At 45.4% G+C, this 16,128-nt stretch overlaps 1 protein-coding gene across 13 annotated transcripts in view; it reads left to right on the top strand.

Moving 5' to 3' along the window:
- The window catches only part of ARHGAP17 (Rho GTPase activating protein 17), a 104,234-nt gene extending 91,948 nt beyond the window's left edge, over positions 1-12,286 (top strand). For 7 of the 13 annotated variants that reach the window (XM_064295726.1, XM_064295717.1, XM_064295727.1 and 4 more), the window contains 3 exons: positions 1,593-2,213; positions 3,398-3,421; positions 11,435-12,286. In XM_064295726.1, coding sequence (XP_064151796.1) covers positions 1,593-2,213; positions 3,398-3,421; positions 11,435-11,565 — 776 coding nt within the window. In that variant the 3' untranslated portion in view covers positions 11,566-12,286. Of the gene's footprint in view, positions 1-1,592; positions 2,214-3,397; positions 3,446-5,215; positions 5,265-11,434 lie in introns of all 13 variants that reach the window. The other 6 variants (XM_064295718.1, XM_064295729.1, XR_010323656.1 and 3 more) reach the window with 5 other exon arrangements.
- The last annotated feature ends 3,842 nt before the right edge of the window (positions 12,287-16,128 follow it).

Raw genomic sequence — 16,128 nt, 5'->3', positions numbered from 1 at the left:
CTGTCTTTTCCGTCCATCCCCTTCAGCCAAAGCCAGGTCTCCAGACCTGTTGTTTTTCCTCCAGGCAGAAAGCCCTTTCCAGGCTCTAGCATGTCTCACTCTGCCCTCCTCACTACCAGGTTCCCAACTCTTAGTGACGCTGAGCTCAGCTAGTGTAGGGTGGAGAATGACTTGACCCAGCTGTCCTTAAAGTCATTCTAAGATGGCTTAGGGCAAGGGGGCCATGGTATAGGTAGACCACTTGTGCTTGGGGGTCACCCCTCTGAGCTGTTCTTGCTATTCTCCATTTCTTCCCATGTTCTCAGGGCAAAAGAGAAGGGCACTGAGGAGTGGACTCAGAGCAGAGCAGCCTCTCAGGGTCGGTGGGGCTGCCTCTGTTAACCAAAGTGTTCTTTTTTGTTGAACTTTTTCCATGACAGGACTTTAAAGGCCTGTGTGTATATAATGTACTTTTTTTTTTTTTTTTAATTAACTTCTTGTTTTGGAATAATTTTAAATTTACAGAAAAGTTGCGAAGATAGTACAGAGAGATGCTGTACACACTTCACCCAATTCCTCTGTTGTTAACATCTGACACCACCGTGGTATATTTGTCACAGCTAAGAAACCAACGTTGGTACATTACTTGACCGGTGTTACAGCTTTCTGAGGAGGTTCCTTGCTTCCTCTCTCTCTCTGCTTCTTCTTTCTCCTCCCTTCTTTTTTCCTTCTGCTTCTTGCTGCTGCTTCTCTCCCTGCATCTTTCTGTCTCAGAAACCTCTGTGGGGGTTGGCTGCTTACATACACAATGCCTTGTCAATTTCAAGGCATGGCCCCTCCCAGCAGGGGCCACATACTGACCAGCCCCCTCTCCCGTAGGCCACCAACACTTCATTTGCTTAGTAGTTACAACTCACCTCATTTGCATAGTCTATTGACCAATCCCTGTAGGGTGCATACCAATCACAGAGCAGGCTGCAGCCCAGGACCAGACAAAAAGTATCAAACCACATTGTTTACACCTTACCCAGGAAATATCAATCAACCTGACCAAAAATAAAGAACCCTCTGGAGTAGAAACTGGGGCAAAGGTCACACCTGAGGGCTTAGGGGGAAAATCTCAAGCTATTTTTCCAAAGAACCAAAGTGAAAGGCCTTATAAAGGAACTCATTTCACAATGACTGTTAGCTAAACTCCACATTTGATTTGGATTTTCCCACTAATGTCCATTTCTTGTTCCAGGGTCCCATCCAGGAGACCACGTTGGATTTAATAGTCATGTCTCCTTAGTATCTCCTGGTCTATAATAGTTTCTTAGTCTTTCCTTGTTTGTTTGTTTGTTTTTTAAATCACCTTGATAATTTCTGGGAGTATTGATGAGGCATTTTGAAGAATATTCCTCAATTTGGGGTTGTCTGATGTTTTTCTCATGGTTGGACAGGGCCTGTGGGCCCTAGGGAGGAAGACCATAGAGATGGAGTGCCTTCCTCACATCATATCAGGGGGTACGTGATACCAGCATGGCTAATCTTGGTTGCCTGATTCCGGAAGTGTTGGCTGTCACTATGCTTTGTTACTGAAAAGTATTTTATTATTTTTCCTCTTTGTGCAGCTGTTAAAAAACCTGCTCCAGCACCCCCGAAACCAGGAAACCCACCTCCTGGCCATCTTGGGGGCCAGAGTTCTCCAGGAACATCTCAGCACCCACCAAGTCTCTCACCAAAGCCATCTACCAGAAGTCCTTCTCCTCCCACTCAGCCTACAGGCCAGGCTTCAGGCCAACCATCGGCTGCCCCCCAACTTTCTGCTCCCCGGAGGTACTCCAGCAGCCTGTCTCCAATACAAGCTCCCAACCACCCGCCGCCTCAGCCCCCAAACCAGGCTACAACTCTGATGCATACCAAACTGAGTAGCCAGGGCTTTCCTAACCCCATGGCACTGCCCAGTGAGCATGGACTTGAGCAGCCATCTCACACTCCTCCCCAGACTCCAACCCCCCCCAGTACTCCACCTCTGGGAAAACAGAATTCCAGCTTGCCAGCTTCTCAGACCCAGGCGGTGAGTAATCCTGAGACTGTGCAGCCACCTGCTGGAACCTTACCAAGACCGAGACCAATACCAAAGCCAAGGAACCGACCCAGCGTGCCCCCACCCCCTCATCCTCCTGGCGCCCACTTGGCTGGGGATGGCAACCTCACCAACACAGTGCCCACAGCTTCCAAAATAGTAACGGGTAAGTAGGAAATCAGTTCACAGAGTTCACCCCTCCTCTCTACATTGCCTGTGTACTACTCTCTTTCATTTAGGCTTTGATTTAGAGCAGGGGTCAGCACACTATGCCTGCAGGCCAAATCTGGCCAGCTGCCTGTTTTTTTAAATAAAGTTTTATTGGGACACAGCTACGCCCTTTTATTTACATATTTGTCTGCGGCTGCTTTTGTGCCAAAACAGCAGAATGGAGTAGATGCTACAGAGACTGTATGGCCCACAGAGCCTAAAATATTTACTATCTGGTCCTTTACAGAAAACCCTGGTGGTGTAGTGGTTAAGTGCTATGTCTGCTAACTAAAAAGTCGGCAGTTCAAATTCACCAGCGCTCCTTGGAAACTGTATGGGGCAGTTCTACTCTGTCCCGTAGGGTCGCTATGTGTTGGAATTGACTCAATGGCAGAGAGTTTGTTTTTGTTATTTTGATCCTTTACAGGAAAAGTTTGCTGACCCCTGACTTATAGTTTCATTATTTAAGAGCTGTCTACATTTACATTATTCTAAATATAATGACTTTTAATTCAGGTGGAAGGCATTATACGTGAGCGTGAAATTCATTTCCTCATTAAAATGAGTATTTTCCTTCTGAGAGTAAAATGTTCATTGGAAATGAAGAATTTCAGGTATAATTTTTAAAAAACGTGATTTGTGCCAAACTGGGTGCTATGAAAAGGGAGCCTTTAATGGCAGAGGAGGAGAGAATTTGTATTTTCCCATAATTCCTGTTGTAAGCCTATTGTGCAGTGGTAGTGACTGCAGATTGTAGATACCTACTGGGGTATTTTACAGACAGTCTAGAGCAGAGCCATTTTATCTAATTAATGGTGTTTCAAATCTTTCTATTCCAGATCTTCTAGTTTTTGATTTATGGATGGATAAACTATTTCTAAAAAAATTTTTTTTTAAACTGTTTCTGAGTGCGTTGGGAAAAAAATGGTACTTAGGGTTTTAGACCCGTTTATTAGTATAGCCCAGCTTTAAGCAGGGGTTTTTTTATAGAAGTTGGAATTTTTTTTTCCAGGAATACAATGCATTTAAGCATAATTTCAACGTATTACGAATGGTTAATAACATTTTTTCTGATGACCCCTCAGCTTTTATTTTTGAAAAAAGCCACATTGGTTTGTTTGTTTGTTTGTCTCCTAATAGATGCCCTTCCTAATGCCCTCACAGGTGGGGAAAGTTCCCAGGACTAAGGTCTGTAACCACCCCAAGCAGCTCGCACCGGCAGCTCCAAACGCCCCTGCTTAGCTGTGTTTTGCATATGTGCTTTTGACCTTGTGCTCAGGAGCGGCCATTTGGCCCCATGCCACAGCAGTCAATGGGCCATCCATTCTGTGGCATGTAGACATGACTTCTGTTTTTATAAGAACACTTTGAGCGGCAGTGCTCCATATTTAAGAGGTAGACGTCAGTAGATTAAAAGCCTGATTTCAAGACGCTCAGATAAGGTACTAAGAAGGTCATCTTTCTTTTTGGTAAGCCTCTCACAAGCATTCTGCTCTTCTCAGTGTGATTTACCTGTCATTGATTGGGTCATCAGCATCCAACAGAAGAGGAGTCTGGTGCAGTCAGCACGGAAGATAGTGTCCTTTGCGCCTTGAGCTTTAATTTTTTAATTTTTATATCTTAAATGCAAGTTAACTGCATGGAGCTTCTTAATTTGATGTTTGGAATTCTTAGGACCAAAGCAAAAAAAACAAATCTTCTCCCAGAGATCCTACACTAAATTCCTTTGCATTTTAGCATGCTTACATTTTGCTTTCTAAAAACATAGGAGCTTTTTTAAAAGGTGCTGTGGGGCCCGTTTAAGTCATGCCTTTAGGTCCACGGCACAAGGCTCTCATAATGGTGTACAGTTGCTTTCTTCAGCCGATCCGAGCCTTAAGCCTTTTGAGGGTTACTTAGCCAGCCAGAGTGTTCACAGCTTTGGTCTGAGTAAGACTTTCTGTGGAAACCAGGAGGAGAAAACAAGGGTTCAATCTTTAAAACATGGAGGGGGGCGTAGACATGTTTCCACTTCCTGACTCCTTGATGAATAACACAGAAGTTCAGGTTGCCACCCTCTTGGGTTGGGTGTAAAAGCCATTTACAGAGTGAAGTGACTAAACCCTAATTAAGCCTGAGCCTTTTAACACTTGAATACTTGTGACACACCAAAATTATATTCCCAAATAATGCCTTTGATTAGATGAAAAGACCGTGAATCAGAATTACGTCTGTTTCTTAATCTCACTGTCACCTGCGGTGTATTTATTCCAGGTTATTTTACTGATCTGCTACAACACTATAATGCACTGTACTGTACTTTCTAATGATCAGATAAGTGAAATTTTACTTTTAAAAAAAGTGGCCTTGAAGATATTTGCTAAATATTTAAAAGCCAATCTATGCTATGAATTCTCCTAACTCAAGAAATTCCAGGTGACCACAGTTATCTTTTATCTGACAAAAGTAGCCTGTAAATTTCTTAAAATTTTATGGACTACTGTCGGAAGTACACAAAAGGTCTCAGCATTTAGAATTTATGAGTCCGTTGATGTTGTCCGTGCTGCCCTTAGCTAGTCTTGGATGTTGCCATTGGATATTTCAAGAAATAAAAACAAAAACCCCTTGGGCAGGATGGTCCTTTATTACATCATGTTTTCACTTGGAAACTTAAGACGGACCAATTCCTGAAAACAAGTTATTCATTTAGAGTTGGATTAAGGCCTGTGGGATTAAGATAAACTCTTGGGGGAGATTATTGCTGCCAAACAGGTTTTGGCAACCAACTTCTGACAACTCAGCAACGAACACCAGAGAATGAAGGGTTTCTGGTGTAATTTTGAGCCTATCGTTAATTGTTACTCTAGAAAGCAGTAAGGTTTTAGCTTCCTAAGTAAAAGAGTTTACATCATGCTATTTTTGAAGTAACAGATTGTAGAAAAGAGTATTCTAATTTAAACATTTTATTAAATAATTTAGATGTATGACCTGCCATATTCAGTAAGAACTGAAATTGGAATATTTAATGGTAAGGAAAAGGCACCTGATTGGCCGACGCATTTTTGCTATTTTATGATCATAAGTGTGCACTAATGCCTGTTACTAACCAGTCACCCTAACCCTGCCTGCTTGCATCCCTACTAATAGTGCATGTACTAAAGGAAGACTGGCTTCATTCATGCTTGCTTCAGTTACTCTGAATACTAAATATGTTCACAAGGGGTCACAGGGCTGGCCTTGTCACGTCTTTCATTTCCATTCTTTCCTATACCATAGCAGGCAGGCTTGAGGTATAGTAAAAGAAGACACATTAACTCAGAGTCGGACAAACCTGAGTTAGGATTGCAGCTCTTGGTGTAACATCAGGGAAGGCACAACCTGGCTGAACTGTACCACATTGACATTTGTGACAGTAGCTGAAGGGATTAAATTAGGTAAAGGAAAGCACCTATGACAGTTCTTAATATACAGGGGGTCTAAATAAATGGTAGCTCTTGTCATTATTTTTATCTAGAAAAAATATTCTTAATCAGGGACCTGTATTAGATTCACATGCCAAATTCTTAGAAGATTCAAACACAGGAGGTCTGGGGGAAAGGCCAGGAGTCCGTATTTTGACTGATGCAGGTGGTTCTCACACACCACATGGTTTTCCTTATATCTGTTGTTTTATGGGTTACAAAGAAAATTCTCTGGAGTGAAAGATACTTCTTAGCGTAGTGAGCCTGAGAAACCCATGGATCAACCATTTGGCCACTGTGTGGTGGGTAAACTAAGATCAAGAAAAAAGGAGAAATGTTAAAGAGAATCCAGGAAATAGAAGTAATAAGAAATCACCATAGTTCTACAACTGAAGAAGTCCAGTATTCAGATCTGGCTATTTTTTTTTTCCTTCTAGTCATGTTTTTCTGAAAGAGGAGGGGATGCATGGTTGTAATTATTTGGTATATACTGATTTTGATCCTGGATTTTTAGTTTACTTTCCATTATCTGTACTTACCCATGTCATAGTGTAGTTTTTATACCATCTTTCTCAATGACTGCATAATATTTTCATCAGTCAGATGTATTATTACCCAGAGTTGGACACTCAAGTGGCTTCTACTTTTAGTTGCAATTTATTCTTAATAAGTAAATATCAGCATCATTTCAACATAAATATCCAGTGAAGCTTGAAAAGAGTCTCTCTTTTGATTAAAATAATAAAAAAAAGTTGACTCAAAGTCTCCCTCAGCTCTGAGAACTGTTGAGTAGAAGGAAGTCAGTCATTCCTTCAAACCTTAGAGTTGGAGAAAAGGGATGGTGGAGAGGAAGAGGAGCTTACTTACCCTGCTGTTGTGCCTGAAATATTTCATTTCCAAAGTGTATTTGAATCCAGTATCTGTCAATGTGGCTATCAGAGTAGCCTTGCACTTTTTGAAGGGTAGATTTACAACCTAAAGCACATATTCAGAATTATTGAAGTGACAAACAAATCTTCTAGAGCCATACCCTAAATTATAGAATACCAATTCTGGCCCTTTGGAGGGTCCACTTCCTGGAAAAACATACTCAGTGCACGACAGAGCCTGTGTTACGTTTTTCAGACCCTCAAATCGGTGTAAACCATATCTCATGGGCTGAGGCTGGTTACTGAGGAGCAAGGGGTCTCACTCATTGTCTTTCTCTCTCTCAAATGTAATACCTGCCTTACAAACTTAGCTCTAAGCAGTATGCTCAAAGACCAGCCCTTCTTGAATCATATGTAATGAAAAATGATGCTTTGTATAAGTTCATAGCCAGAGAGATTTAGAGGCATTAAAAAAAATAGGGCTTCTGCAGGTGGCTTTCTAAAAGAACCCTTTTCTCCTTTTTTCTAAAATGAACCAGAGCGTTTAAGACACAACCCATTACCTCCTCAGAGAATGTCTTCTCTTTCAGAACCGTCACCCAAGAACATAAAACTCCTTTGGGGAGGAGGGAAAACACTGTGCTGATTAAGAACCGGAGTCCGGAGTCCAGCCTGTGTGGCTGTGATCCTCTTCTGTCCAGTAGTTGCTGTGTCACCTGGGCAAGTCGTTGCCCCTCAGAGTCTCCCTTGCTTATCTATAAAGTGGGGCTAGTGCTGCCATAGGGTTATTTCCTGAGTATTCAGTGAGATAATGTCATAATGGATGTGAGACACTTAGCACAGCATCTGGTATATAGTAAATGCTCAGTGATGCTGTCACCAGGAGCCCTCGTGGCACAGTGATTAAGAGCTTGGCTGCTAACCAAAAGGTCGGCAGTTCGAATCCACCAGCTGGCTCTTGGAAGCTCTATGTGGCAGTTCTGCTCTGTACTATAGGGTCTCTATTCTGGTTCAAGATTAGTCTCTTTCTGAAAAAGGCACGTTTCCGTAGTTCGCACTACATTTTGTGTATAAACAGATTTATTGTGGTCTTTAAAGAACTGACTCATGTAAGAGTGAGAGAGGGGCTGCCCACCAAAAAAACAAAAAAAACCTGTTGCTGTTGAGTCGATTCCGACTCATAGCAACCCTATAGGACAGAGTAGAACTGCCCCATAGGGTTTCCAGGGAGCACCTGCCCACCTAGGACATACTAAAAGGTTTCCTGTCTCTAGACAAGGCAGGTAGCAGGCAGTGTCTTCCCTTATGCCCCTGCCATAAGCTTTTTTCCTGATTATATAAGTAATGTGTGTTCCTCATAAATCATTAGAGAAATATAAAATAGTACAAATCCAAAAACAATTACATGTAGTGTATGAGGAAAAGAGAAAGACAGCAAGTTTGGCCTCTGAAAAGGCTCTGTGTCTGATAGAGATACTGACAAGTAGAAATCTAATTAGTATGTACAGTACTTCGCATTATGTATCCCCTGCAGGGCCTGTTAGCTCCATAAAACCAGTTGTCTTTGAGTCCACTGAATTCTGACCCATGGCAGCCCCGTGTGCATCAGAGTAGAACTGTGCTCCATAGGGTTTTCAATGGCTGACCTTTTGGAAGTTGATCACCAGGCCCTTCTTCCAAGGCAGCTCTGGGTAGACTCAAACCTGCAGTCTTTCAATTAGCAGCTGAGTGCTTAACCATTTCCACCGCCCAGGAACTCCTGTCAGTTCCGTAGTTTCTTCTAAACTTTGGGCTGAGAAGAGGCATTGGCTGGCCACACTGTCTATGTTGTTGGGTTGGGATAATGGTAAAGGGTTTGAATTCACAGTGGATTTCTTGCACCAGCGTTGCCCTCAAGGCACGGCTGCTTCTCTGTCTAGGGCTACGGGAAGGGAGGCTTAGGAAGATGTTGAGACTAAATGACTCTCTATTCATTCATCCATCCAACAGCCAGCCACAGCATGATTGAGCATCTGCCTTTCGCCAGGCACTCTGCTAGGCACAGAAGATGTATTGTGAACAAGACAGTTTCAGCCCCAGCCCTCATTCAGCTTCCATTCTGCTGAGAACAATTCCAAGTCCTCTATTCTCTGCACACAGACCACCCTTGACTGCACCACTGGAAAGTGCAATTGAGTTGCACAAGTACTATAAGACCTGAATTGTCTGAAATGACATTCAGCCCTCCAACTCTTGGCTCCTTAACACCCCATTGCCATCAAGTTGATTCTGACTCATAGTGACCCTATAGGACAGAGTAGAACTGCCCCATAGGGTTTCTAAGGCTGTAATCTTTACAGAAGCAGACTGCCACATTTTTCTCCTGTGGAGCAGCCGTTGGGTTCATACCGCCAACCTTTCAGTTGGCAGCTGAGCACTTAACCACTACACCACCATGGCTCCTTCTTGGCTCCTTGGCACCTGCATGAATCTACAAATCAATGTTTAAGAGAGTTTCAGCCAAGAAGGACTTACAATTCAAAAGATGAAGGTGATGCCAGGTGGTGCCCACTTTGTGAAACAGAAGGAGCGCTGCTGCCCCAGCTGGTGGCACGAAGCCCAAATATGAAGGAAAGGGTAGAGAAGAAGTCAGCTGAGAGCTGAAGCAGGACACAGGGTCAGACTGGACAGAAAGAATGAAATGGGTTCTCTAGTAACCCAGCCCCAGGTTCCAGAAGGGAGGGCCCCATTAGGAGGAGAAGGCCTGAGAAGGGGATAGTTGCTAAGGACTTCAGAGCCCTCCCGACCATTGAGATCACAGCACCTCGTGTGCTGTTGCGTAAATCTGAGTTTGCCTCTACGCAGTTCCCCTTCCCACTCATCGTTCACTCCTCTAGAGGTTAAATAAGAACACTTCTAAAATGACCATCTCCAGCCTTTTCATCACCAAGAACTCCTGTCTCTTTCCTCCCACCCCCACCATGGACCATACATCCTGTGATTGAAAAGGGCATCTTTGGTTTTAAAAATCAGGTACATGCTGATGACATCTGATCCAAGAGTGAGGTGAGGCCAGCTGGACAAGCAGCCTGTCTGCATCAGTCAGGCCCGGCTAGTCATTTAAGGCTAGTTCCTGTCCTGACCGGCGGTATCCAGGCTGTGCTGGTTGTTGGGCATTTGACTGCCACCCCAGGTATGAGCTCCTACATATAACTTTGCCATCTCAGATTTCCCTGAGAGGTGGCGCATGGGATACTTAGCGGAATGGGTCCCCAGATCCAGCAATCACAGCGCCAAGAGGGGCGCTCATGGAGTCAGCAGTGATCGCAGCTCGGAACTGTCGGGGACAGGAGTAGGGGCAGGAACAGCGCGAGGCAGTGAGCTTCCCAGAAGTGCAGTGGCATTTGCCAGCTGCGCCAGCCCTGATGAAACAGAAGCACTGTCAAAAGTGGTGCCCAGCAAGTGCGGACGTGGTATAGTTTTGCACCACCACAAGTACAGAAAAGCAGCTTTTTTTTTTCTTATCGTGGTAAAATATATATAACACAACACTTGCCAGTTCAACATTTTTGACACAAACAGTTCAGTGGCGCTGATTACGTTAGTCAGCTGTTGTGCAACTATCGCCAGCCTGTATCCGTTGCCAAATTTTCCATCCCCATTAACAGATACCCAAGGAGAGAAGCAGCTGTGAAACGTAACAGGGAATCTCCCTAGCACACCCACCTCCCACCGCAGTTCCCTCCCTGCTCCCCATCAGGACTAATTAACCGGGCAAAGTAAAGCTACAACACATCCATCTTGTAGTAAAACTACAAATCTCCTTTTCTCTGACACCGGCCCTCAAATATTTGACAAGGCTCTCAACTTATGAGAGCCCTCATCTACTCCCAGCATTAGAGAAACAAACCCTTCTGTCTTGATGAGGATTAGGGCCTGTCTTCCCTGCTTGGCCATAGACTTCTCGAAGGCTGTGTCTGTCACCTCAGCAGGTAGAAGGGTGCTGGCATGTGGGAGGTACTCAGCAAATATTTGTTCAGTGAATAAAAGAGTTCAGAGACCCACCCAGCCGTGCTGGGAACAGGCAGAGATTGATGAGGGTGTCTTGTGAGAATGGGAGAGAGGAACGATGGCTTGAGGACCACGTATCTGTCATCCTGCTAAAGGCATTCCAGCTAACACAAGAAGGCAAGGGGAAGGAATTGGAGGTACGCATGTTGGAGAGAGAAGAGAAAATTAGTGTTTGTAGGAGATTTGGTGGTCTACCTCAGTAATTCTCTCCCAGGGGTGATTGTGCCCCCTGAGGATGTTTGACTAGAAAGATTTTTGGTTGTCATGCTGGGGGTAGGGAAGTGCCATTGGCCTGTGGTGGGTAGAGGCCAGAGATGCTTCTAGGCATCCTACAATGTGTAAGACAGTTCCCAAAACAAGGAATTATCTGGCCCAAAATGTCACTAGTGAGGGCATAGCACTTGTAACAGGCAGAAAACCCATCAGCCTCAGAAGAGAAGTTCTTTCCAGAGAAGCTCATGTTTTCCTACAGCCCAGGTATTGCCAGGAGATTTCAAGTAGCGCATTAGAGGAATTGGCGAGGGTAAGATTTCTTTTCCCCAATTAAAGCAAGCAGGTCCTTTGAGGTTTGCATCTCACCTGAAGGCTGCAGGGGCTCACAGAGACCCTCCCATCAGGAGGCAGCTCTGCCCCCCGGCTCCCTCCGGGCTCGCAAAGGCTTGGCTCTGACTTTAAGGCCTGATGGCACCTCTAGTGAGGGCTCGTGTGTGTGCATGGGCTGAACCTTAAACTCTCCAGCCTCTCTTTTCTCAGAGCGCCCTCAGGTGGCCTCTGGGGTATTACTCACTGATCCCGTGTCTCCTCGTGTTTTTGTCCAGATGCCAATTCTAGGGCTTCAGAACCGCTTCGCAGCATCATCCCTGAACTGCACTCAGACTCGGCAAGCAAAGACCTGCCTGGCCGCATCCTGCTGGACATGGACAATGATACAGAGAGCACTGCCCTGTGAAGAAAGCCGCCTCCTACCCTTGATCTAGTCCACCCTAGGGAGTGGAGCAGGGGCAGGCAGACAGTTAATCTCTGCAGACCCAACAGCGAAAAGCTTTCAGTGGAGGGAAAAGAAGGCCTCGGGACGCCGGCCTTGGCCTTCTGCCCAGCCCAGGAGAGAGCAGAGGCCGACACTTAAAGCTGCATGACCTGTGTCTTGAAGATGGTGGCTTTCTTTAAATGGGAAAGAAATCATGCCAAAAAGAACCCTAGAACAGAAAGAGTATTACTACCGAGATACGTATAGGAAGCTTTTGTCATTGCCGTTAATGCAGCAGCATCAGCGGCAGTTCAGGACGAATATGGAGCAATGCGTTAACTAGCTATTTAATAAAACCCATTAACTGTGCAGGTCGCCTACTGCCTGCCACTTGGACTCTTACTCTTACATCTTAGGAGGGAGGTTCTGCTCCGTCAGACTTGCCACAGAATCATTTTGTATTAAGTATGGTCTCTGTCTTCCCCGGCCCCCCCAAGACCATGAGCGTTGATGGTGACCGCTGGATCCGTCACCTCGTGAAACTGGATGGGACTCGGCCTTGTCGGATTGCCAGAATGGAGAAAGAAATGTACTGTTCTTTTTTTTAAAAAAAAAAAATGTAATTGCTACTTGATAAGGACTGAACATCATTCTAGTCTCATGTTTAATTTGAATTAAATATATTCTGTGGTTTATATGAAAACTTCATAATTCTTGGAGGCAAAACTGTTGAGTGTGTGTGTGTGTGTATGTACTCAGACATACAAGTGAAGATGGTGCAGGACCAGGCACCATTTTCTTCTGTTATGCATAAGATGGCCATGAGTTGGAGCTGACTCAGTGGCAACTAACAACTAGGTATGTGTGTGCATACGCATGTGTGCATGCGAGTTGCCTTTTAACCAAATAGAAATGTGAATGAGATGTCATTGGGGCCCTAAATGTCATCGTAGATGTTTGAAAAAAAGCACAGTGAAACCAGCCACCAAGTGCCCCCAAGACCTCCCGGACTGCCTGTCCCTCAGCAAATGTTCCATAGTTATAGGTCTGCCCTTGGTCTTACCAGTCCTGACTCCCCTTTCTTGTCCATCTAGAGATGCTTAGACTCCTGGGCTGTCTCATAACAACTCAGTCCTTACCGGTCTGATGCATAAGTCAGAAGCTATGACTTTCCACGGGCATTTCCCTTTTCCAATCACTGGAATACTTTCGTACCCCTTCCAAGGCTCTTCATTCCCCAGGCTTGAAATGCATGTGAAGAGTGAATAGGGAATTGGAGCAGAGTGAAGCAGAAGGACTAGATGGCAGTTCTGATGAAGCCCCTGCCTTGTCACAGAGAGCACTTCTCTCTATGCCTGCCCTGTCCCTGTGCAGACAGAGCTATTTTCTCCTGTGAATGGAGAGAAACATGCTGCCGTGCTGGCTGCCCCAAGCTCTTCCCTTAACAGAGTTGTTTACCCAGTGTATCAGTGACCGACCTCTTGCTTAGGAGACTTGTACCTTCTTCCACTGTGAACTGGCTTAAATTTAACTCCAAAAGGGCAATCATTTTTCCCCTCAACTCAGAGCTCCTTGTGTTCCCAAGGTACTCCTTATACTTACTAATTACGTTTAATATATGCACCTATAAACCCATTTTCCCCTATGTCTTAAATTTATATTTGCTTTATGCGTCGGAATCGACTCAACGACAGTGGGTTTGTTTGGTTTTGAAGCCCTCTTCCCCTCCTTGTACACCCTCCCTGTGCTGTTATTTTTCTGTAACCCCACCCCCATTAATAGTAGAGCAGTTAGTAGAGAAAACAAAAATTTCTGAACAGATTGCTCATCCATGTTGAGCCCCTTCAAGTGGCCTGGCCTTGGGAGGTGTTTCCAGCATGATGGCGGGGCATGCACTGAAGAAGAAGCTGGCACCCGGTGTTTGCCAAGCAGACAGTGTTGGCGTCCGGCGACAAGGAAGGTCCAGGACAAACATCCTACCTGGAATGTATTGTGCCTTTTGTTATTGCTGATTTGGAAATACACAGCAAGCATTACCCCTACAATTTAAGAAGGCCATTCATTTAAGAATGCCTCTCGTTTATTGTCTTCCTACCTCGACCACCCCAGCCGTCAGATTCCGTATGTCAAAGGTAAGTATCAGACTGAAGCTACTATTCCTCTTCTTAAATGGGGTGAGCCACGGTGTGGGGTGTGGGGGCTCAGTGTAGAGTGTTCAAAGCTGTAGTCACACCTGTGCAGGTGGAGGAACAGGCTGTCTGAGCAGCAGAGTCAGGAGTGGCACCTGGATCTTCTGACTTTGTCATCCTTATGACTGGTGGTTGGTCTGCAGGAGGAATTGTGGCATCACTGGGTCTCCTTCCCTGGCACTACTCAGGGCAGAGCTGCTTCTCACCCCACTTAAGTAGAGAACTCTGTAATCCAAGTTCATGGTCACAATCCCAGAAAATGGTGCTGGTTATCTGTCCCTTCAGATATTTTTCTTACGTTGTCTACAGAACAATTTCTTACCTAGTTCTGTGCCCCAGCTCCCGCGCCACAGCACCACAGTGTTCCTCTCACGCCTCACGGTTCAATCCCTGTCTAACAGAAGCATTTCTTGACCCAGTGCTTTGGAGACTGTAGAGGGTCAGAGCGAACCTCCGGCTCCCTTGATTTTGTTTCCAAATAGTTCAGATGCAGTGGAAGTGGCCAAATCCCCTGGGTAAGCGTCTCAGTGGCCCTGGTTCCCGGGGGGCTCCGTGGATGCACTCCCCATTTCTCTTTTGGGACTCCAGCCCTCTAAACTCTAAGCCCAGTGAGTCCCACAAGTACTTATATTTGAAGGTCTTAAGACAAATCCACACTTTGGCCTCTGTAACCAGTAACCAGTAGCCACCAAGTCGATTCTGACTCATGACAGCTTCATGTGTGTCAGAGTAAACTGTGCTCCATAGGGTTTTCAGTGGCTGATTTTTCAGAAGTAACTCAACAGGCCTTCTGAGGCACCTCTGAGTGGCCTGGAACCGCCAAACTTTTGGTTAGCAGCTAAGCTCTTAACCATTTGCACCACCCAGGGATTCCTTGGCTTCTCTACCTGTGGTCTATTCCTACCATTTTCCCACCTGTACTGTGGGCTTGGCGGTGTATAACCGTGTTCCACAGCCTTCAGCCTCTTCTCACAAATCCATCCACCATCTCTGTACTCCAGGGTCCCGAGTGGTCTCTGTGGCTCATAATCTAGGGGTCTTGCATCAGCCTCTGGCCAGTACTGCACAACAATGATGTTTAGGCTTCCTCTTTACTGATACATTGGTGGAGTTGGGGAAGAGGAAAGATCTGCCTTGGTGAAGCTACTGGCTCTGAGGCAACCAAAAGGCAAGAAGTGAGCAAAACACCTAGGCTGCCAGGTAAGGGAAACAAGATGAAAGAATTGGAGAGTTGGGACACTTCTCTCTGGAAACCACTTTTAGAAGTGTCTCTGTAGGTCACAGTAATTTTTGGCATCCAACCCACAGCCGTGCTGGCATGATGTGGCCACACCTTCCAGCCAACGTTGATTGGTACAGGGCCTCTCACTCCTGGAGTACTGCTTAGGAGCAGTGGGTGACCATTTCCTGCCCACCATGGGTTCTGAATAGCAGAGAAAACCAGCCTGTGGAGGAAGTCAGCAGATGTGAGAGACAGAGGCAAAAGACAAACAGGAGAGCACTCATTCCCAACAGCCTCCCAGCTCCCAGACCCCGTCCTTGAGAACACGCTACGTGGCCTGCCCCTTGGGTCCTTAAAAAAATTTTTTAAAAAGGTTTTTTTGCATAAGTTTTCCTGGGTTTATTTCCACTACTTATAACCAAATGATTCGTAATTGATACATTTCTTGAAAAATTTGTCCTCTTTTACTCATAGGCACATAGCTGTATAGACCCCGTGAGGCTCCACAGGCAAACTTTTTTCTCCCTATACCCTCCACACCCAATCCACCTGTTCTCGCACATACACATACAACCCATACACATTTGTGTCAGTTATTATTGCTGTGTAACCAGTTAACAAACAGTGGCTTCAAACAACATACATTTATCATGTCACAGTTTCTCTGGGTCAGGAGTCCCAGCGTGGCTTAGCTGGGTCCTCTGCTTAGTCTCACAAGGCTGCAGTCAATGTATTGACCAGGGCTGGGGTCTGATCTGGAGTCTCGACTGGAAAGGATCTGCACCTAAACTCCCTCAGGTTTTCAGAAATCATTTCCTTCCAGTCGTAAGACTGAGAGCTCTGGTTTCTTTCTGGCCATGGTCTGGAGGCTGCCCTCGGCTCCTAGAGGCTGCCTGCAGTTCCTTGATGCTCAGGATTCCTAATATGGCTTCTTCCTCAAGCCAGCAATGAAAGTCTCTAAGGTGAGTCCACTAGCAAGACAGAGTCTTATATAATGTAGTCACAGGAGTGAGATCCCACCACCTTGGACATATTCTGGTTAGAAGCAAGTCACAGGTCCCATCCACACTCAAGGGGAGTGGATCATTGGGGGTGACTTAGGGTCTGTCCACCACATCAAAATGTCATCACAAA

The sequence above is a fragment of the Loxodonta africana genome, chromosome 12 (genome assembly GCF_030014295.1).
Source record: "Loxodonta africana isolate mLoxAfr1 chromosome 12, mLoxAfr1.hap2, whole genome shotgun sequence".
Lineage (NCBI taxonomy): Eukaryota > Metazoa > Chordata > Mammalia > Proboscidea > Elephantidae > Loxodonta > Loxodonta africana.
This window is presented reverse-complemented; position numbering and strand designations above follow the sequence as displayed.